This window comes from Alternaria conjuncta, assembly GCF_024043145.1.
Source record: "Alternaria conjuncta strain BMP 0040 chromosome Unknown scaffold_2, whole genome shotgun sequence".
NCBI classification, from domain to species: domain Eukaryota; kingdom Fungi; phylum Ascomycota; class Dothideomycetes; order Pleosporales; family Pleosporaceae; genus Alternaria; species Alternaria conjuncta.
In genome coordinates, this window is record NW_026250091.1 from 133,662 (window position 1) to 154,349 (window position 20,688).

At 51.8% G+C, this 20,688-nt stretch overlaps 8 protein-coding genes across 8 annotated transcripts; 4 read left to right on the forward strand and 4 right to left on the reverse strand.

Moving 5' to 3' along the window:
• Positions 1-128: 128 nt before the first annotated feature.
• Positions 129-2,534, forward strand: J4E85_001134 (uncharacterized protein; the record flags this gene model as incomplete). The annotated part of the gene is made up of 5 exons (XM_051465422.1): positions 129-206; positions 262-630; positions 680-824; positions 1,423-2,232; positions 2,281-2,534. The coding sequence occupies 5 exons, from the start codon at positions 129-131 to the stop codon at positions 2,532-2,534; spliced, it is 1,656 nt and encodes a 551-aa protein (XP_051329979.1).
• Positions 2,535-3,182: 648 nt separating this feature from the next.
• On the reverse strand, positions 3,183-5,062 carry J4E85_001135 (uncharacterized protein; the record flags this gene model as incomplete). The annotated part of the gene is made up of 2 exons (XM_051465423.1): positions 3,183-3,989; positions 4,037-5,062. The coding sequence occupies 2 exons, from the start codon at positions 5,060-5,062 to the stop codon at positions 3,183-3,185; spliced, it is 1,833 nt and encodes a 610-aa protein (XP_051329980.1).
• A 282-nt stretch (positions 5,063-5,344) lies between these two features.
• On the forward strand, positions 5,345-6,680 carry J4E85_001136 (uncharacterized protein; the record flags this gene model as incomplete). Its single annotated transcript, XM_051465424.1, has 2 exons — positions 5,345-5,790; positions 5,840-6,680. The coding sequence occupies 2 exons, from the start codon at positions 5,345-5,347 to the stop codon at positions 6,678-6,680; spliced, it is 1,287 nt and encodes a 428-aa protein (XP_051329981.1).
• A 304-nt stretch (positions 6,681-6,984) lies between these two features.
• On the reverse strand, positions 6,985-7,804 carry J4E85_001137 (uncharacterized protein; the record flags this gene model as incomplete). Its single annotated transcript, XM_051465425.1, has 4 exons — positions 6,985-7,058; positions 7,112-7,251; positions 7,312-7,525; positions 7,579-7,804. The coding sequence occupies 4 exons, from the start codon at positions 7,802-7,804 to the stop codon at positions 6,985-6,987; spliced, it is 654 nt and encodes a 217-aa protein (XP_051329982.1).
• A 1,191-nt stretch (positions 7,805-8,995) lies between these two features.
• On the reverse strand, positions 8,996-9,582 carry J4E85_001138 (uncharacterized protein; the record flags this gene model as incomplete). The annotated part of the gene is made up of 2 exons (XM_051465426.1): positions 8,996-9,197; positions 9,323-9,582. 2 exons carry the CDS (start codon positions 9,580-9,582, stop codon positions 8,996-8,998), a joined length of 462 nt encoding a protein of 153 aa, XP_051329983.1.
• Positions 9,583-15,563: 5,981 nt separating this feature from the next.
• J4E85_001139 (uncharacterized protein) lies at positions 15,564-16,844 on the forward strand (the record flags this gene model as incomplete). The annotated part of the gene is made up of 1 exon (XM_051465427.1): positions 15,564-16,844. The coding sequence occupies one exon, from the start codon at positions 15,564-15,566 to the stop codon at positions 16,842-16,844; it is 1,281 nt and encodes a 426-aa protein (XP_051329984.1).
• A 436-nt stretch (positions 16,845-17,280) lies between these two features.
• J4E85_001140 (uncharacterized protein) lies at positions 17,281-19,081 on the forward strand (the record flags this gene model as incomplete). Its single annotated transcript, XM_051465428.1, has 2 exons — positions 17,281-18,859; positions 19,044-19,081. The coding sequence occupies 2 exons, from the start codon at positions 17,281-17,283 to the stop codon at positions 19,079-19,081; spliced, it is 1,617 nt and encodes a 538-aa protein (XP_051329985.1).
• A 158-nt stretch (positions 19,082-19,239) lies between these two features.
• Positions 19,240-20,028, reverse strand: J4E85_001141 (uncharacterized protein; the record flags this gene model as incomplete). The annotated part of the gene is made up of 1 exon (XM_051465429.1): positions 19,240-20,028. One exon carries the CDS (start codon positions 20,026-20,028, stop codon positions 19,240-19,242), a length of 789 nt encoding a protein of 262 aa, XP_051329986.1.
• Positions 20,029-20,688: the final 660 nt, after the last annotated feature.

Below are 20,688 nucleotides of genomic sequence, written 5' to 3' on the forward strand. Positions count from 1 at the left end.
CACGTTTGATTCAGTTCGGAGATGCAGATGTTATGATAGCCGGCGGAGCTGAATCATGCATTCATCCTCTCGCCATATCAGGCTTTGCTAGGGCTAGAAGCCTGGCTACTGAGTTCAATGAACGGCCCATGGAGTCCAGTCGACCATTCGACCGAGAACGGGATGGTTTTGTCATTGGAGAAGGAGCCGGAGTTGTGGTTCTCGAGGTACGCGATCGCTGTGTGCAAGGTTGCCGTACCTGTCGTATCTAATCAGGTGCAGGAACTCGAGCACGCAAGGAAGCGAGGTGCGAACATCTATGCTGAAGTCGCCGGCTACGGACTGTCCAGCGACGCACACCACATGACGGCACCTCGCGAAGATGGCCAAGGTCCACGTCTCGCAATGAAGCATGCACTACGACATGCCGGCCTCAAGCCAAGCGCTGTCGACTACGTGAACGCCCATGCGACGAGCACCCCACTAGGTGATGCTGCGGAGAACCGAGCCATCAAAGAGCTTCTGCTTGGCGAAGACGGAAAAGATAGAGCTTGTGAAATCAATGTGAGCAGTACAAAAGGTGCGGTCGGACATCTTCTGGGTGCTGCAGGGAGCGTGGAGACAATTTTCACGATTCTTGGGATGCATCACGTAAGTCAGATGTGGTTCTTGCCATAGCCTACATGTTGACGATGACCAGAACATCCTACCTCCGACTCTCAATCTTGAGAATCCAGGAGATCCGGCGGTTGACTTTAACTGCAACTACGTCGCCAATGCTGCTCAACAGCACAGAGTCAATGTGGCTCTCTCGAATAGCTTCGGTTTTGGTGGCACCAACGCATGTCTATGCTTCCGCAAAATCTGAGAGTCGACGATAGTTCACCATATACAATACGAGCTTCTGATCGTCAAAACTTGATGCCGAGGTTTTGTGGATTCGCGACTATTAGTACACCATGATGCTAATTACCCCGCCAGAGGGTCACGATAACAGCTGCTAGCCCCACTTGGCGTCATTTGCATCCCACGGTGCTCTGCGATACTTACCTTCCAAGCTTCATTATAGGTACCTCTCTAAACTTCTTTCTCTTTCTATCACACTTCGATCGCAATTTCTCGTGTCCTTTGTTACGCGCGAGAACGAGATCTGGTAGAATGGCAACCTCCCGCCCCTCATCTGTAGTGGGTAGCGATGCAGGGAGCAAATTATCATTCTTTCGCAATGCATCCAACAAAGCATCTGCATATCATGCTCAGACACCCTACCTCAGAAGGCTTCCATTCGCGGCAATCGCAATCATCATCACCCTCGTCGCTGTGAACCTCCTTGTTTGGGCGGCAGTTGGTATAGTCTTAGTAAGTAAAGAAGGTGAAACCGAATGGCGTTGATCTCATATGCTAAACGTCGGCAGCACTGGCATACGCCACTGATCTCGACAGCAATCCTCTCATACACTCTGGGCTTGCGCCATGCCCTGGATGCAGATCATATTTCGGCGATCGATCTCATGACTCGCCGTCTGGTTGCTGCAGGCCAGCGGCCAGTGACGGTTGGAATGTTCTTCAGTCTCGGACATTCTACCATCGTCATCATCACGTCGCTCATCGTTGCAGGAACTGCAGCGGCGGTGTCAGACAAGTTTGACAATTTCGAGCGTGTCGGTGGCATTATCGGCACTTCAGTCTCTGCTGCTTTCTTGTTGCTCCTTGGTCTTATGAACATCTACATTCTGTACAAGCTCATAGTACAGATGCGAAAGATGGTTTCGAGCGACCCTGGTAGTGAGCACGAACAGTTCAAGATACAGGGCGGCGGTTGCCTCTTCCCGATATTGCAGAAGCTCTTCAAGTTGGTCGACCGACCCTGGAAGATGTATCCTCTGGGTGTACTTTTCGGGCTAGGTTTCGACACTTCTTCCGAGATCGCTATCCTAGGAATAAGTTCGATTCAAGCCACGAAGGGGACATCAATTTGGCTGATCTTGATCTTTCCACTGCTCTTCACAGCAGGCATGTGCCTTCTCGATACCACCGATGGTGCGCTGATGATGAGTCTGTACACAAGCACGCAACTTGCGCGCGACCCGATCGCCATTTGCTACTACAGCATTGTGCTAACAGTCATTACCGTGGTTGTCGCGACCATCATCGGGACAGTGCAGTTCCTCAATCTGGTGCTCAACGTTGCCGAGCCGCATGGCAAGTTTTGGGAAGGCGTCGAAAAGCTGGGCGATGCTTGGGATATAGTTGGTGAGCTGATTGATCGCACTAAAAGAATTCGACACTAACAGGATGCAGGCGGAGCTATATGCGGTACATTTATCGTTTTCGGTGGTCTCAGTGTTCTGCTGTACAAGCCTTGGAGACGTCGCATCGATAGGAAAAGAGTCAACAATGCGCACTTTGAGCCATTACCCCAGGAAAATGATGTGCCCGGCTCCGACGAAGAGCACAACCGAGGGATCGTCCCATCGAGTACGACACAGACAAAAGCGGTGGAGGTGAACATCGAGCCAGTAGAAGCCATAGGCGCTGGTCCTGCACGTTGTTGAAAACTTTGTGTCAACAGCACCAGACGTCGACCCTTCAATTTGATATTACCTGACAACCTGCCTATATCCTTTACCTCTTCCGATCCCGAGACCATTTTCCGTCAAACTGCGGACTCATACATGTCAAGTCGAGCATTCTCCCTGCGGAATCTTTCGAATACGCTATGACGTCCTGAAGAGCACACGAGACCGCTGCAGAGATCTGTTGGAGCTGGCCGTTCGAAGTGATGGTGTATGAGTAGTCTGTCAGAGTCATATGCATCGATTGAAAAAGGCAAATCGTGTATATCTGAGGAGGTGCGATCTTTTGGACCGAAAGTCGGGTTCGTGTACGGTAGAAGCAGACTGTATATGGGTGATGACATGGGCGGGCGTTGAAATGAGCGGCAAATGCCGAACCTGTGTGTCCATGCTTTACAAGAAGAGGGGAAGACATTGAAGAACTCTTTGTTACGCACTCAAACCACTGTCTCTTATGATGAATCACCATGATGGGCACAGAGACGAGTTGCGCATTAGAGACAACACATGTTTGTCTTTCTACTACCGCTCACGGCGTAACTTTAGCTCTTCAAGATTGTACACAACCATGAGAACCTTGGTGCCAACTCCACCTTTTATTAGCTTGGAGTCAAGCTTGCGCGGCTTTCAAACCTCCCACTCTGCAATCTTCAGGACAGCTTCTTGAGTGCCAAACACACGCAATGTATTGCCAAACTCGTTCCAAAACTCTGAATCAAAGGCTGGGATGAGCTCCATTGGCTGTCGCTTAACCTGCTCCAACGGCACCCATCCCGTCTTATCTTGGACGTAGACGTCATTTTCCCATGACCCGGCGACGTCTTGAACCTGTTCGTCCCATTTTGCAAGTTCACTATCTTCAGGAAGCTTAACCTCTCCGTCATCTTCAGTCGAGGAAGATTCGGCGTCAGGGCTCAGAGCTTTGAGCGTGTCGAATAGGTTCTTAGTTTCGAATTGTTGTTGTCTTGCCTCCTTTTTCCTAGCCTTGGCCCTTTGTTTCTTTGTTTTCTTGGGTTGAGGCTGCTCCACTGGGGGCAGGGGAACGGGCAGGTGGACCTTCTCGCGTCCATCTTTTAGAAAATCCTGAACATCTTCCGCCAACACTCCTTTCGCTTTGTTACTGGAACGGCTGGGCAATGGCGCCGGAACCTGTTCTCCTCGCTCCGCACCAAGCTTGGCGGCGAGCCTGATCATGATGGTGGCAGTAAGGAGGCTGTCATAGCCTGCTTCGTGGAAGGCCTCAGTCTCTTGGTACTTTGGATGGTCGGCATGCGTGACGATGTGGGGCAACGGCTGCAGACTTGAATTCTCGGCAATATCCTGTAGTGTAGGGGAGGCGTTGAGGTCGCCTTCAGCATGAGTCGCTAGATATTTAGTGTCGATGATGTTGGGGAACAGCTCATGGATGGCATCCTGGAAGCCTTGCAGGGTATCCTGTACAGAGTTAGCGCGTTGACCAGATGAGGAGATGTTGCACGTGCAGGCAGTTGGCCGACAAAAGTACGATAAAAGTAGACAATGTCAGTGAACATGTTGTGGCCGACTAGCACGGGCTGCTTAATTTTAAGTCTCTCTATGGCTCTGTCGTAGCGATCCCTTATATCATGTGCGTCGGCAGTGACAATGGTGCCAGTAGTGCGTGCGACATAGAGTGGATCCGCGCGATTGATGTCGCCGCCCTTGACTAAAGCCTCAAAGATCCAGCGGAAGCCGGTTTGTCGGACAATGGATTCTTTGACGCGGTTCTTGATCCTGCGCATGTTGTCGGCCTCACGCACAGGGTCTAGATGAAGGATACGAATACACTCTCCGCGTCCTATGGACACCAACTCTGGGAACTCTGCGCGCACGAGCTGATGCACGAGACGCTTCTCGAATCGCGTGATGACGGGTATTACGGGCGGAGTGGAAAGCCCTGTATGAGTTGTAATGTCCAAGGACGACGAAGTGCTAGATTTCCATTTCTCAATGGCTTGCCTCACCCTGCGCATAAAGTCGAGCGACTCGACATCTGCCGAGTTAAGTTGCAGATCGGGTATGGGATTCTTGTTCTCGAGTCGATCCCAGGCCATGCGCTTTGCTCGCTCTGCTTCGTCGCGGGATAAGTACTGTACGCCTGTGGCAAATGGAGCCCCCAGGTCGAAACCATTGTTGAGGAGGAAGGTACACGCGCCGCTCTGAAACTTGATCTCACGCTCAAAGTCGATGCGCTCGTCGAAAAGCGGGCTGATGTTGATGTTGTAAGGCCTCAAGACATAGGTGTTGGCAAGGTAGTCGAAGCGCGCGCAAGTGATACCTACCTGTAGGATCTGATAGCGGTCGGCGCCCATTTTGGTCTCGGCATAGCGCTCCTCCATGGTGAAGCGGGCCGGGCCATGTGCAGGTTTGTCTTGGATGCGCGATGGGATGCCGGACAGTTCGAGATCAAAAGACACAAAGTCGGCCTCGGATATGTGGATGAAGATGGCCAGCAAGTGGTGCGGGAAGGTAGCTGCGTCGACGTCCATGATGGCGAGACGCGTAGAGATGGTCGTGGAGGTTAGCAGCGATGGATCAAGCGACAAAGCGCGTGTCTAGCTCCTGCCTCTGAGCTTGACGCAGGCAAGCGCGTGTCAATACCTTGACAACGTCTGCAGACTGATGCAAACGCAGATAGCTCGGGGTGTCGGAGGCAGGTGACGCGCCAAGGCGGGTCGGGTGAGGTGAGGTCAGCCGAGGTTCGAAATGTTGACACCGGGCGCTCCGTCACCCACCGCTATGCGCTCGTGAAGCTCAGAGGACATCGAAACATGGCGACGCTCTACGACGACGTCAGCGGGTCGCGCTACCTCTCATCATCCATCTCGTCGCTCTCGACGTCACGGCAACAGTCGTCGCAGATCGCCAAAGCCTACCGACAGGCTGCCCAGCTGTTCCTGACGCGACGACTCCCCGAGGCGCTGTCGACTATCGAGCCCATCATCACCCCGCCGCCAATCGACGCGGCCGACGTCGTGGGCCACGCGCCCGTCGCGACGGCGTCGCGCGGCACCCGGGTCAAGGTGTGGAGCTTCTACCTCACCTTCCTCAACGCCGTGGTCGAGCTGGGCGCCGAAGAGGGCAAGCACGCCTTTGGCAGCACGCGATGGAAGCAATTGGTCTCGCAGTGTCGCGACGGCAGCATCTGGGACCACGTGGTCCGCGACGGCTATGCGGGTGTCGAGGGCGACGTCGACGCCGACGTTGTCGTCAACCTGTAAGCAATCCCCTGACCTGGTGAGCGACTGCGTATTGATGCTACATAGAGCCACCCTCCTCCTTACCCATGCGCCCTCGCAGCGGCTCAATCAGCAGAAGCTCGAGACGTACCTCTCCGCCACCGCCAACCCAGCCCTCGACGTGTCCTCGCACATGTCTTCTCCGGCATACCTCGACAAACGGCCAGGCCATCGTAGGCAACACACCGGCACCGACACCCCACGCGACCTGGAAAAGCGCATCAAACTCCTCGAGCTCTACACCCTGCACGTCCTGCCACGGAACGACGAATGGGACTATGCCCGCGACTTCATCGACATGTCCGAGGTGCTGGACCAAGAGCGCAAGGAAGCCTTCCTGCTAGCACTGCACTCTCTCAAGGAAGAAAAGGAAGACACGCAAGCCCGCGAAGAGAAGCTACGCCAGCAACAACAAGAGCAAATGGAGGAGCGCCGCAGAGAAACCGAGGCCAAGCGCCTCGAGCAGTCGCGCGCACAAGACGAACGCCGCATACGCGAGGAACAAAACAGACGCCAACCCCGCGGCTCAGACGAGCGCTTCAGCAAACCCCAACCCACGCCACAACCCACGCCATCGCAGTCTTCCCGCACCTCCCGAACGCCCGCCAAGAAACCAACCACACCACCACCCGGCCTCTACAACCGCGCGTCTACCATGTTCGCAAACATACACACCATGATTTCGGATACGGCCCATCACATGACTTCCAATCCCATGGCTTTCTTCCGTACTTTACTTTTCTTATTGGCGTTTGGCTTGGCGTTTGGCAGGCGCCATCTTAGAGAGAGGATACTACGCATCATACGGAGTGCGTGGGACAAGGTGAGACGTACCGTAGGAATGGGCGTCAAGGTTTCCTACATCTAACCTGTCTGCCATATGTGGGTCCGGTTCTTATGGTTATATATTCTTCTTTCTAAACATTACTACCGTCGGTCATGCTAACCTCTTGCAATGCTATCATGCTCTTCGTCTTCGTCCTTGGTGTCGGCCCTGTCATATCACATACGCTAGCCTTCATTGCAGCCTTGGCCTGTCCCGGGCTAATGCCATTGCGCGTGTCTTCCCACATTCCAGACATTAGCCGTTACGGAGACAGAGCTGTTCAAAAAGACTGCCCATCCTTTGCATATGACTACGTTCGTGCTGGAACGCAACCAAATCCATGCGCTTACTGGACCTTGTGTCTGGAACCCAGTGTCTTCCTTCTTTGCTTGATCATGTAGGTGTACATGGTGTAGGAACCTAATAAGATGTGAATTTCGAGTATAAACAGGCCGCCATAAAAGAGTACATACCTGGAATGTAGAGCGTCAAGCAGAAGTAAAAGACGGGCGGTATGACTGGGTTGACCTTCGCTCCAGGAGCAATAGACCGGTACAGTAACCACCACTCAGCCCCGATACCGACCGGATAGAGTGGGTAGAACATGGTATACCTGGGACAGTCAGCTACCTAGGTAGGACCAAGTAGCGGATGAGGTGGCTTGAGAACATACCGGAGCCATACCAGTCCTTTCGGAGCTTTCCCGTGCATGTTGACCGCAAGATACAGGTACCGGACGGTGTCTGCGACCGACCAAGCAAGGAGCAAGGCAAGATAAGCATGCGAAGTTGCCGTGCTTTGCGGAAAGCTGTACCACACCATCCAAACCTGTATGACGCGTGTAACAACTTGAAGTGCGGTTGTGCTGACTGGAGATTTGATGACACCTGGTATCGTTCTCAATGAGATGCACAAGAAGAGGTAGGAATGATGAACATACCAAACGCCGCATGTAAGACTTCTATCAACGAAGCGGTCTGTATCCATCGCGCATATGGCTCTGTTGCATCAAAGAGCTCGAATTTGCTATTTCGAGCATTAGACACGGCTCGAACGAAGACCGATGCCCATAGCGATGCGAAGAGGACGTTGTATGCAGTAAGGTAAATCGTGCGAGGTTGCCATGTCACTGCTGGCGTAGTAAGCTCCATACGTTGGTTAGCCATTCTTGCTCCTGCCGCTCAGGATTTAGTTGGTGACACTTCGAGGTATAAGTGAACACATTGCGCAAGCAGAAATTGTTGTCGTGGTTTCCATCGGCCACCAAGTCAAATGTAGGCGATGAGCCGAGGCTAACTCGGTGTAACTCCACTACTAAGAGCACTCGTAAACTCTCGTTTCGAACTCTGAAATACTCTTTGTTAGGATATCTGTAATTTTAGCTTTTAGCTTCCGCTTTTCTTCTAATTCTTAGGCGCAAGCGCGAACTTCAGGTGTCGTCTGCTGCATTGGCTAAGGTCGGTTGGGGCCGTTGGGCACTGGCCAATCGGAAACACGTAATGACTGATTGTAGACTGCCACTGGGAACTGCTTACCACCTGGGCATTCAACAGAAGCGTATCAAGCAGCACCTGTACCCAGATGTGTACTACGACCACAAAGAGCAAGACGGGCACGAGCTCGCATCACATGCCAGTATGTTACTTCAAACCCCTACAAGCATTGCAGACGCCTGGCTGAATTGCTCGCCTAGACCGCTGTTTGGAAAGCTTGCGACAGCCACTTACATACCTACCCGGTGTACCTGACTACACTCTTGAGCATACGCCCCATGGTCGCGTCAAGCCGACTGTACGTGTGGCGCAAGCTCATGCACGCGTCCGCTAGTCTGCGCTACCCGAATGAATATCAGGAAAAGCGGGTGAACTCAAAGATATGGTCTCTCTATATCTGTTGTAAGCTTCAAAAAGCAAAAGGAAGTAGTGCGACCATGTCCAAAAACTCTGCATGCATCACTAAAGCGGCCTCTGTTGTTGCAACTTCAAAGCAGGTACATGTAATGGCGAAATAGCTTTCTTGGGCGGCATACATGCCACTGATCTTTCCTCTTTTGCTTTCATGAATAGGGGTGTTGACGAAGTATGGACTTTTGAGACGCTGAGTCGTCCAACCCCGGCGACGGAGATTCGCCAACAATAGTAGGAAATTGTTCTTCCACGCGCTGAGTCCATCGAATCTCCCCTTCTTGTCCATCCTGTTCCCCATCATTCAATGCGTTCGCGTGAGTTGGCGAGTTTATCGCACATAGCTCTACGACTGTGCCATCATTCTCGGCATCCACGATTGCGGATAGGCGATATGGATCCTTTGTATCGCGAGATGAGGCTTTGCCTCGCTGTTGTGCTGTATTAGAGGCATTATTTTTGTCCTGCAATGACTTGTAGCTTCGTTTGCTCGTAGAGTTGTAAGTGCTGCGGTCCGTGGTGTAGCTTGAAGGAATATTCGTGGGCATCTTGAACCCGTTCTGGCAGTATCGTATCAGGTTTCTGATTGTGGGGACGGCAGCGCATATATGTGCAACTCCACTGGAGGTGAATCCAGTAATCGATGTGCCAGTCACTGTGTAGGTTGGGTCGATAGTGTCGACAACCCCTGGTAAAAATGGCAAGCGTACGATGGACATGATAATAACACTTCGGAAGGGTTAGATTACACAAATCGAACAAGACCAAGACAAGACGTACCAGATACCAAGGCTAAAGAAGATGAGTAGCTGTATCTTCTTTGCAGTCTTCATCTGCAGCTTCCATACAATCGGGATAGGAAGACTGAATAGGATAGTCTCAGCGATGATCTCGTATACAACCGTCAGTCTCAAGACGGCGATATAGTCGATGCATTTCGCAGTTTCTTGCTCTTGAAGATTCCAGATAGCGCGGACTGGAATACATTGGAACGCAGCCAGGAAAAGTAGGGGCAGGGTGAACAGAGCCGTAAAAGCCATGAAGGCGAAGACCGCGCGCTTCAACCAGACGTTCGGAAAAATGCGAATATACAAGCAGAGAATGCTGTACTTTATGAGAAGCAATTCGACACCCCACAAGATGGTAGCAATATAGGCTGTCTATAGTCAGTCTTATGTATCAAAGCTAGCAGACGGAAGCGTACTCCATTTGCCGATTGCGACGACACGTGGATATGTCAGGTCCCATATATGATGGCCGAGTCCCGCTTTGAGGTTCAATAATAGGGCAACAGTCATAGGGATGACCAGGACCTGCACAATCGTAAGTAAGATGACACTGATTTGTCCATCGAACACCTACCACCGCTGCTAGATGGAGCCAATCGTCCCACCAGAGCTTATTGCTGCCCACATATCGAGAAGCAAAGCGCATTACAATCACAATGATTGGTATGATTCCGGTCACGTATGCCACTATCCGGATGGAGTTCGATAGGTTATCGTGCGGCTTGTCGCAAATAGAGGCTTGAATGCGGAGCGTAGCTACAAACACATCAGTGATACCGCTTCCGATCACTGCGACGAACATACCAAATGTCTCGTTGTAGTTGCACTGCTTTTCCAAGCACGGTTGCAAAATCTTGGTCGAGTTTTTGGAACTACATTGGCACTCTATGTCGAGGAGCGTACAGCCAATGGCAGGCAGGTTTTCGTTGATACAATCTAGCTTTGCAACAGTCAGCTGCAACAATCGTCCTCTTGTGCCATGTATATCTTACGGCGCATGGCGGAATCTGGCTCAATGCATCCAGTGCCGCATCGTCTAATGAGACAGCATTCGTCGTGGGGCAACAGGCGCTGACCAACAGCACAAAGGTAAACGCTAGGTGCGGGAACAGAAGGAGCATTTTAACAAGGTAGTTTACGACGATGTGCACGGGTAGTAATAATTGCTTTTCGTGCTGGTGTAGAATGCAGAGTCCGCTGTAAAAGCCACAACACATGAGCGCACGGGCGAGGCCATGTAACCTCGCCGAATCTACCCAATTCCTAAACTGACTCAGTTATCATATGCTATGTGCCGTTGGTGTCAACTTCAATTTGCCGGTGGCGGGTGGATTAGGGCTCGTCACGAAACGGGTTCGACGCAGTTAGTGGAGCTTTTTTTACGTCCAAGGAAGGGATAAGCCTGTCATCAAGCTGCCACTCTATGTCTCACAACGGCGCCCAGTCTTACCCACTGGTGAAGTGGCAGTGAGCAATCTTCCAAGGCCTGCTTCAGTTCCTCTACTAGAGTGAGATCGCAACGATTAGCGATGGAGATGATCTTTCCTTGAGTATCCACAAAATCGTATGCCACACGATCTCCACAACGGCTGGCTTGATCCGCTGCACCACGGCGGTGCAGGGTCGCTCGAGTCAGCCCTAAAGAGCTGGCGCATGTACCGGTGGATTCAACCCCTGGAAGCAATCATTGCTCCATCCCCGCAAAGCCGATCGGATAGCCCGCGATCAGTTGTTCTTGATGACCAGGTCATGTTCGCCGAGCTATCGGTCATGTCGGCAAAATCCTCGATTGCGCAAGTGCTGCAAGCACCGCTGAGTCGGTACGCTAATATTTTGATTGGCTGAGTGACATGAGAATTGCGCTACCATCGGAAGTGCATCAAAACACCTGCTTGCCGGCTCGCTATACCTTCTCCGACGTATCTATGCGCAGCACTTTATTCTGCTAGAATTCTGCTCGAGGCCCTGCATCGCGGAGGATAAACAACCCGGGAGCTAGCCTGCATCTAATTTTGGAAGTTGCCGAACGCACCACGAATGGCATGTCGTGACGAAAGTGCGGCTGTTTATCGTGAGCCACCAATATTTGTCTTTCAGGCGACCCATTCCACCTCGTCAAGATGAACCTGTATAGTATAAAACCATAACATATCGAGGTGACCTTTAATTGGCCCACTCAACTCACCTACGCCCTTTCCAGTTCCACGTTCCTGACAGGCCATGTCCAGGCATGCCTCTCATTGGCAAGTAGAGTAGTAGCAACTTCCCGTAGCTCCGCATCGCTTAATGCTTGTGTTCCGGACACTCGTTTGCAACGCTACCTAGGTACACCAGAAAACCAGTACTAGCAAATATCAACAGCGCAGCCATCGCACCCTGCATGACACTCGTGATTGCGCCACTGCATATTGTTTCTTTCAAAAAGCGATGGCTATATCTGAAGACGAATTCACGAAGCCGGCACAGTTGTCAATGCCCATCACTGCTGATGTGAGAGACTTTCGCTGTATCGGAGTGATGGTGAATCTAGCTTTGTCGTAATTGGTTATCGGGTAAACACTAGATAAAAACGTACTTCCAGTTCGGGGCACCGTACAATTCTTTGGATCCAAGTAGCTTACGATAGGAACGTTCTCGAACCTGCGGTCTACCTTAATCCGCCCATTAGAGGTGATATAGGGTTCATCGAATAGGTGTCGCTCGTTGGGTATCGTGGCAGTAACGACATTGTTAGTGGTGATCGACAGGTGTCCGGTAAAGTTTCTGTCACCCATTAGCGCAAATGGCGGGCTTATGATGAGCACTAAACCTACGAAATGTTCGGCTGTACTCTCGTCGCGCCGCAGAAAGACCTGCTGGATGGGTCATTGTTGATTATCGACAATTTAATTCTAGGCCAGCATACCTAGGTAGCATGGACAGCCAAAAGACGCTCAGGACCGTCTGTACTACCGAGGTACGATGCTTCTAGCTGCTCCGAGCTGTTCAACATGTAACACTTTTCCTCTATATTCTAATTGTAAAATGAGCCCAGTAAGGTCGAGCTTCGGGCCCTCGCGACATTGCCAGCGTGACTTGAACAACATCAAAGCTATCGCAATCATACCGTGTACCAAAGTACAATCTCAATGACCCAGCCCGAACCAGGACCAGACCGCAGTCTAAGTCTAAGGCGCACTCTATGCTTTCTATTCTTTTTGAATTCGATGGCTTTCTTTGACATGTTACATTGCCGAACTACCCAGTTAGCGCGGTGGTTCTGGGCTTGCCATGTATTGTAGACTATCGTGCGACAGCTGCCGCTACTCTCCTAATGGTAGATTTTTTCCTGTTCTCGGTGCTTCCATCCTTCTGCGAAGTGGCATTGTCGGGACTGAGGCAAGTACGCTTTCTAGCCGAGATTACTCGTGTGGCATCGTTTGCAGGGGCTGGGCATGAGTTCGTTCGGGCTCACATCGTAGTGGTCGGGAATACCTAGGTACTCTTGCATTCTTCAAAAACTCAGTGACTTGCGTAATAAGCACTGGGCATTGCTCATCAGCTAAATGCGGAAGGAGACGGGAAAAGTGACATGTACCTACCCAACGAGAACGCGGGCGAGCTCCCCGTATCCGCGAGTCATGCTTACGCTAAGCGCGCCCTTCGCCTAACATCCATGGATCTGAATCTTACAAAGATGCTACAAAAGCTGGAGAGTAGGCGCAGCATTACCTGGGTAGACATCCCGTTGATCCAGGTTCCGGAAATTGAGACATAATGTGTGCTACCAGGACAGACTTCGCAATCCCACGGCCTGGCGGAGCATTCCAACAAAAACCGCCTATCCCAGGTCCCTCAGAGTCATCTTTTGTTTCCACCTTTGGCGCCATCCTTCCACCCGCGCAATACCTGCAAACACAAGATGGAAAAGCTGCATACTACTCGATACCACCTTCGGTACCCTCCATAGACGCGCAGACGACAGATCACGTGCTGTTCGTTCATGGCATCCAGACTCCGGCAATAGGACTGCTACCTCTGGCTCGCGCTCTACACGATATCCTTCCACACTCACATTTTGTGCTGGTGGATCTCTGGGGTCACGGCTTAAGCGATACGCCGATAGTTCCGCATCAAGCCGCCACATTCCATAGGCTGCTAGATGCGCTGCTCGATCATCTACAATGGCCATCGGCACATTTCATCGGCTTTTCCTTTGGCGGCTCACTAACAGTCGGATATGTTGACTCACGGCCACATCGCGTCAGCAGTTTTACGCTCATTGCGCCTGCTGGGCTTCTTTGTATTTCATCTTTTCCAGAAGAGGATCAGCATCATCTTGATTACGGTGTCGATAACGATAACGATGAACTGAGCAGAGTCATCCTGCAGTTTCTCGAAGGCGGCCGGCTGGTAGTACCAAGTGACTGGAGGGAAAGAGCTGGAAGAGGCGAAGTTGTTGCGGAGGCAGTGAGGGAGTGGCAGATGCACGAACATCGTGGTCATACATCATCCGTGATTGCAGCGTTTAGAGATGGCGGCGCAATGAACAATCACGGTGCGTTTGAAAAGGCCGCAATGTCTGGTATACCATCATTAGTGGTACTGGGCGAGAACGATGAAGTTTGTGCAGAGCAAGAGTTGAGAGAAATTGGCTTTGATAGCATCTTTGTTGTCCCACAAGCCGGCCATAGTGTTGTACGAGAACGGGTGCCGGAGGTGGCTGGGTTTATCGCGGACTTCTGGGATAGGTTGAGGATCAATAAGAACTAGTGAACGCGGAGGTGAACGCGGAGATCCTTGCACTTACTCTATGATCAATTGCGCCTACTCGCCTCCTTACAAGAATCGGATCTGACTGCTTTAGTGCTCTGAACAAGCCGAAAACCACAGGAACCAATTCACTTTGACGACAATAGCCACTGTGTCAGATGACGCCGCCAATAGCGGCACATCGTAGTGTCCCCACTCATTCAAGAACTCGGACAGCGGCTCTACGCCTGTGAGCCATCGACAACCTCCACAAGCACCCCAAACCCCAGCCCGTGTAGTAAAGATCGATGGCATAGCCGTCAGCTCTTCAGATAATCACGTACCCACCATCTCGACGGGCGGTGAACGACTATGGGTTAATCTGTCAGAGCTCAACTCGATCGCCAAGGTTGCCGCATACGCCAATCTTCAGGACCTTCATCTGACGATGGGTGCGCAGTATGATGCGCTTCTTGGCTAAGTACAACAACATGAGATACGACGAGGCAATTGATGTTGGTGAACTCGTACGCATCATGATGCAGATGGGTGCCTACAATGTCGTTTAAAAATAAAAAAACGGTGTCTCCGGGATTGAGTAGAGCTTGGAACTATTGTTACATCGAGTTCGCGGAGATCGAAGCTAGAGAGTTCAGCATCAAGTACATGGATCGAGCTGGTTGCTTACAACGAGCGCAAGCAACATGTACCTAACCTACCTAATCTAAAGCCATAAGACACATGGGTGGTGAAAAAGTAGCACATTACCTTTCTTCCAACTTTCGCCCACGTCCGCAATGAGGCAGAACTCCGTTACCTTGTGTGCTACTGTCTTCTTCTTACGGTCGTCAACAATCTGTATCGCTTTTACGACATTAACGTGCCCCGAGAACCAAGGTTCACCGGCGTGCTTGTCGAGCTAAGCAAGAGGCAGTGGGAAGATGAGAGGTTCGAAACTTTGTAGATGTCGGGTGTTTTGCCCAATAATAACGATGTCTGGGACTGACTTTCCAAGCTTGACGTACAATAGGGAAGGCGGGTAGAGCATCATTGAACATCAGAGAGTGAAGTTGAAAGTGAAGCTCCGGCGGTTATCCCTGAGAACGCGACATAGCAACTTGAGAAGAGGAAGAGGCGTCGGAAATTCGGATCTGAGAGGAAAATATCGAGAGACGTTTCTGTATGTCACACAAGAGGTTTGCAGGCGAAAAGGGAGTGGGGGGATGGAAATATGTATCCCAGGCGTGCGTGGATCGTTGATTCGCACATTGGATGGAGTCAGTCAGAAAACGACTTAGCACAATTTAGTACAGCCGGGCGATGACCAAGAGGTCTCAGTTACCGACAGAACTACAATCAGGCTGCATGTGGGGCCATGCTTGTGGCGTGCCAGTAAGCGGACCCCACACTGTATCTACGGGGAAGGAGATCAGCACACCTACCACGAAAGACACGATTGCTCTCTCATCTGCCTGTATACTCACCATACTTCTCACTTCATTATGGCGCACTTTCCTCGCCGCCCTCCGTCCGGTGTCAACGTCATCATAGTAGGCGCAGGTTTCGCGGGCATCGCAGCAGCAATAGAATGCGATCGCAAAGGCCACTCAGTCGTTCTTCTTGAGAAAGCGGAAAATGTGGAAGACATAATCCGGTTTGGCGATATCATCTCGTTCGATCCCAACGGTGCGCGCAACTTCGAACGCTGGCCCGGCGTCATCGAAGCGATGAAGGAAGTGGCACGGAAAACAACATGGCTGGATCTGTACCACTGGAAAGGGCAGTTTGTCACCAGGCAGAGTTTTGTGTCCGAACAGGAATGGGGGCCGAGAATCAATGGACATAGAGGAGAACTGTACAGTATTATTCATCAGCATGCTGTCGATCGGGGAGTGAATATTCAGTGGGGCAAACGTGTAACTGATTACTTCGAGGACGATGAAAAGGCTGGCGTGGTAGTCAATGGAGAAGAGATGATTGCCGATGCAGTCATTGCAGCAGAGGGAGTTCGTTCCCGCGGCCGTAAGATTGTGCTTGGTTTTGACGACAAACCGAAGAGTTCGGGATACGCTGTATATCGCTCATGGTTCTCTGGAGATGCCATCAAAGACAACCCGATCCTGAAACATCTCGTAGATGGAGACAGTCACTCTGGGTTCATAGGTCCAGATCTTCACTTTCTGGTATCGTCGCTCAAAGACGGCAAGGAGTTCAATTGGGTGTTTACTCACGTAGACGACGGGAATATCGAGGAGGACTGGCAATTTCCAGGCAGAGTGGAAGACTGCCTGAGGTATGTAGAAGGATGGGCACCCATCGTGCAAGAGATTGTAAGGTCGACGCCAAAAGGCGCGCGTCTCATCGATCATAAACTCGTCTTCCGCGATCCGCTGCCGACCTTCATCTCGCCACAGCACCGTATCGCTTTGATTGGAGACGCAGCGCATCCCTTTCTTCCAACATCCATCCAGGGTGCCAGTCAATCCATCGAAGACGGTGTTGTACTGGCGGCATGTCTGGAACTGGCTGGCAAAGAAAGCATTCCTCTAGCTGTACGAGCATTCGAGAAGATCCGCTACGAAAGGGTGCACAAAGCACAGGCGATGGGGGTTAAGACGCGCGAGCGATGGCACAAAGCCAACTGGGATGAGATAGCGAAGAGGCCGGAATCCATTTACCTAGCACGCGAGGCATGGCTGCTAAATTTTGATGCAGAGACCGACTGCTATGAGAGGTTTGATGAGGTTGCTAGGAACTTGCGGGGTGCACAAGCGCGACTGTAGGGAGCTTTGCTTGGGTAGCATCGTCGGTATATTGTGAGTGTTTGACGGGCCGAGCAGCTCACCTTGAGCGCACGGTATCTGCACGTGGCGTGCATCAGCGCAGGATAGCTTGCGCAGGCCTCACGCTACCTTTCTTATTTGAAGTAGTATTTGAACAACCTGGATTTTGGACAATGGTGATTCGCATCAATGATGTGGATGAGCTCTACGCTACTGCCGTCTAATGTCGCGCTAGCACCTGTTCCCGTCTATCACGTCACAACCGTGCACCTGCTACATGGGGCTAGCATGGAGGATGTTATCTATGTGCTTACAGCTACTGCAGTGTTTCTGTGCAACACAACAACTTTGCCAACTACCTATTACGAGAGCTTTCCGACTCACATTCGCCGCATCGTATAAGCCAACACGGGATTTACAGTGGTTGGTGATCAAGATGCACCTTCCTACGCTGTTCTGCTTCGTCGCCGCTGTCACCACGACGGCAGGTGTCCAGTTCGGCGACTTGAAAGATCCTATCAACATCCTAGGCATCGGACGCAACGACATCGAAATCTTCTTGGGCATTCCCTATGCTCATGATACCAGCGGCGAAAACAGATTCAAACCACCGGTTCCCTACGAATACTCTCCAGGTACTACCATCGATGCTACCAAGCCTGGTCCCGCATGTCCACAACCATTGGGTGTGCTCTATCCACCTCTTGGATTGGGCAATATAACTGAAACATCCGAGGACTGCCTGAATTTGAACGTAGCGCGGCCAAAAGCGACTGACAGAGTTGGAAAGGGACCACTGCCAGTTCTGGTATGGATACATGGAGGATCTTTCTGGTGGGCAAGCAACACGGAGCCGACGACTGCGCCTGACGGAATGATCAAGCAGTCGGTAGAAAATGGGGACCCAATCATCCATGTGGCCATGAATTACCGTCTCGGGTTCTTTGGGTTTGCCAGTTCAGACTGGTTGAAAGAAGAAGGAAGCATGAACGCTGGTCTACGTGATCAGCGCGCTGCTATCGAGTGGGTCCGCACCAACATTGCTGCTTTTGGCGGGGATCCGGAGAGGATTACGATTGCCGGCCAGTCTTCCGGCGGCCTCGCAATCGGAATGCAGATTATGGCTTACGGCGGAGAGAAGCCACTTCCTTTCGAGCGAGGTATCGCCCAGTCTCAGTCCCTTGAGCCTGGTATCACAGGGAATTTCGCCAAGGATGCGATGATCGCGCTGGTCAATTACGTGGGGTGCAACACTACTGATGTGGACGCTCCAGGGACGATTGAGTGTCTACGGGGACTAGATACTGAAACACTCTTTGAAGCCTCGAACGCGACGTATCTCAGCGATATCGCGCATAATATTGGGGACATCTGGTTGCCACAGGTGGACGGCGATTTCCTTCCTGCGGCACCAAGTCAGCTCATCGCAGAAGGACGCTTCGGTAACGCTACCTTTATGTCCGGCTGGATGGAAGGCGACCTTAACGTGTACACCAACACCTCCATCGCAACCGCACAAGATACGTACAACTTTGTTCGCGACTACCTACCGGCTATGTCGGAGGAATCTCTCACTCAGTTACTGGACTTGTACCCGGTAGAAGAATTCGGAACCAGTGTGAACCTAACAGCAGAGTTCTATCGCTCTGCACGCATCTTCCGCGATATTCTCATGGTGTGCCCATCGCTACATCTGGGTGTTGCAATTGACAAAGTGCACAAAGCGCCAGTCTACTTCTACAACTTCAACCAGACAATACTTGATCCCATCCTCGAGTACACCGAAGACGTTGTTGGCTTTGGCGTGGTACACACGTCTGAGTTTGCGTACGTCTTCGACAGCATGCAAGTGTACAACAAGACGGACTACCCGTTTGACCCGACCGAGTACGACTACGAAATTGCTATGCGAGCAAGCCGGTCGTGGAGCACCTTTGTGAGTCAAGGAGCCCCGGCAGAGAGCGGATCACAATCCACCACATTGTTGAACTGGGATGAGGCATTTAGCCGGCCAGGTAAGATCTCTCATTTGCGAACTGCGTGTGAGGCATGCGCTGACTCCGTACATTAACATTTAGGCGGTCCGTATGTCAGGACGATTGGTGGCGCGCATCCGAGCAATAGTGCGCTGGGCATGGCGAACGCGACAAGAGAGATGGCAGAACAGAGATTACAGGAGCGATGTGCTTTCTTTAACAGTCCGAAGATCATCCAAGCGCTTCAGTATTGAGGAGTAGCTCAGTCTGAGACAAGGTCTCTCAGTATGGGCAGTACAGGGTGTGAAATACATAAAGACGTTGTCGACGATACAACATGAAACGGGAATTTTACAAAGGGTATCTCAGATCGATTCACGACATAATCAAGCTTCTACGACTGCATGTGGCGCACCTCTCTACTCTGCCTGAACTTCCTTGCTGTCCGTGGCCAACCCCAAAATAAACTCCCACTCCTCCTTCCTTACCCTACTCACACTCAGTCTCGAATTCGTGACAAGCTGCATATCCTTCAACGGCCCCTCTTTAGCAAACTCTTTAATCTTCGCTAAATCTATCACATGCTCAAACTCGCTCACAAACTCGACGTCTACACAGAACCATTTGGGCTTCTCCCTCTCGCTCTTCTTGTCATAGTAGGGGTCCTTGGGGTCAAAGGCCGTCTCATCAACCTTTGCTTCGTCAACAACACGCAGTATACCTACGATACCCGAAGGCTTGGCGTTGGAGTGGTAGAAGAAGCCCAGGTCGCCTTTGCGCATGGCCTGCATATTGTTGCGTGCCTGGGGGTTGCGGACGCCGCTCCAGGGCTCGGGTTCTGTGCAGGCGCGCAGGTCGCTGATGGAGAAGGCGACGTTTACGCCGTTCTCGTAGCGCGCGAGGGGCTCGGCTTTGAGCAGCCAGTAGACTTCTTGGGCGCCGGTCGCGTCGCGGTTGGTGGATGAAACAGGCGCGGGTAGAGAGTTCGTCTTAGGAGGTTTAGGCTTGGTTGTAGCAGCTTTTTTGGGCGGAGGAGCGCTGCTGTCTGTTGTATCTTGGTCGGCGTCGTCTTCGCGGTCACGCTTGCGACGCATCGCCTGCCTGGCATTGCGCTTGAGCTGTGTCTCTTCGACGGATGAACTGTCATCTTGGTTGTATTTTGGTGCTGCCGCTGCCGTTTGACGCGTAGATCTTCGTGTGCCAGCCATGATGAGGTTGTGGTAGAGTTGCAATGCTCGTCGACGTTGAGGTGCTGTACGCCGCGAGCGTCCAGCGCTCTGACGCTATTGGCTGATATCTCTCGTGTTTGCCGCTTGTACTTCGCTCCGCACCTCGACACAGTATTTGCCACCCGAAGGACATCCGAAGGACATTTTATGGACCCGTTCGAGCCAGAACCTCGTCAAAATGTCCCTCGACGACTCAAATAGCCATGCTCCGCTATGATACTATGCAGGCATCTCCTCGGTCTGAGGCTATGCGCGCGATTAAGCGCACCGCGACGTAAAGTCAAATATTCAAACCAGAACCCTCGGCTTTGTCGTGTCGGAATGCTCAACCGGCAGTATTCGCGCAGCCCTTGTCGTAACTCAGCGGTTTCCTCCACGTTCAGATTCGACCCATACCGAGCGCAGACCGGACCGACAGCGCATCGGAGAGCCGCCACGAGCAGCAATCACCCAAACCACCGCGCGGCAATGAGAGGCGTAAACAACGATCATCCAAGCTCCATCTTAGGCCCGGCCATATCATGCACGATCCGGGACCGCCGCTTTCCTCCCTAGCGGTCGTGTCCTTGCACATCACGGTCCGGCCAACTGCCTCAACCTAGACAAGTTCATGCAACTCTACGGAGCACCCCACTAAAT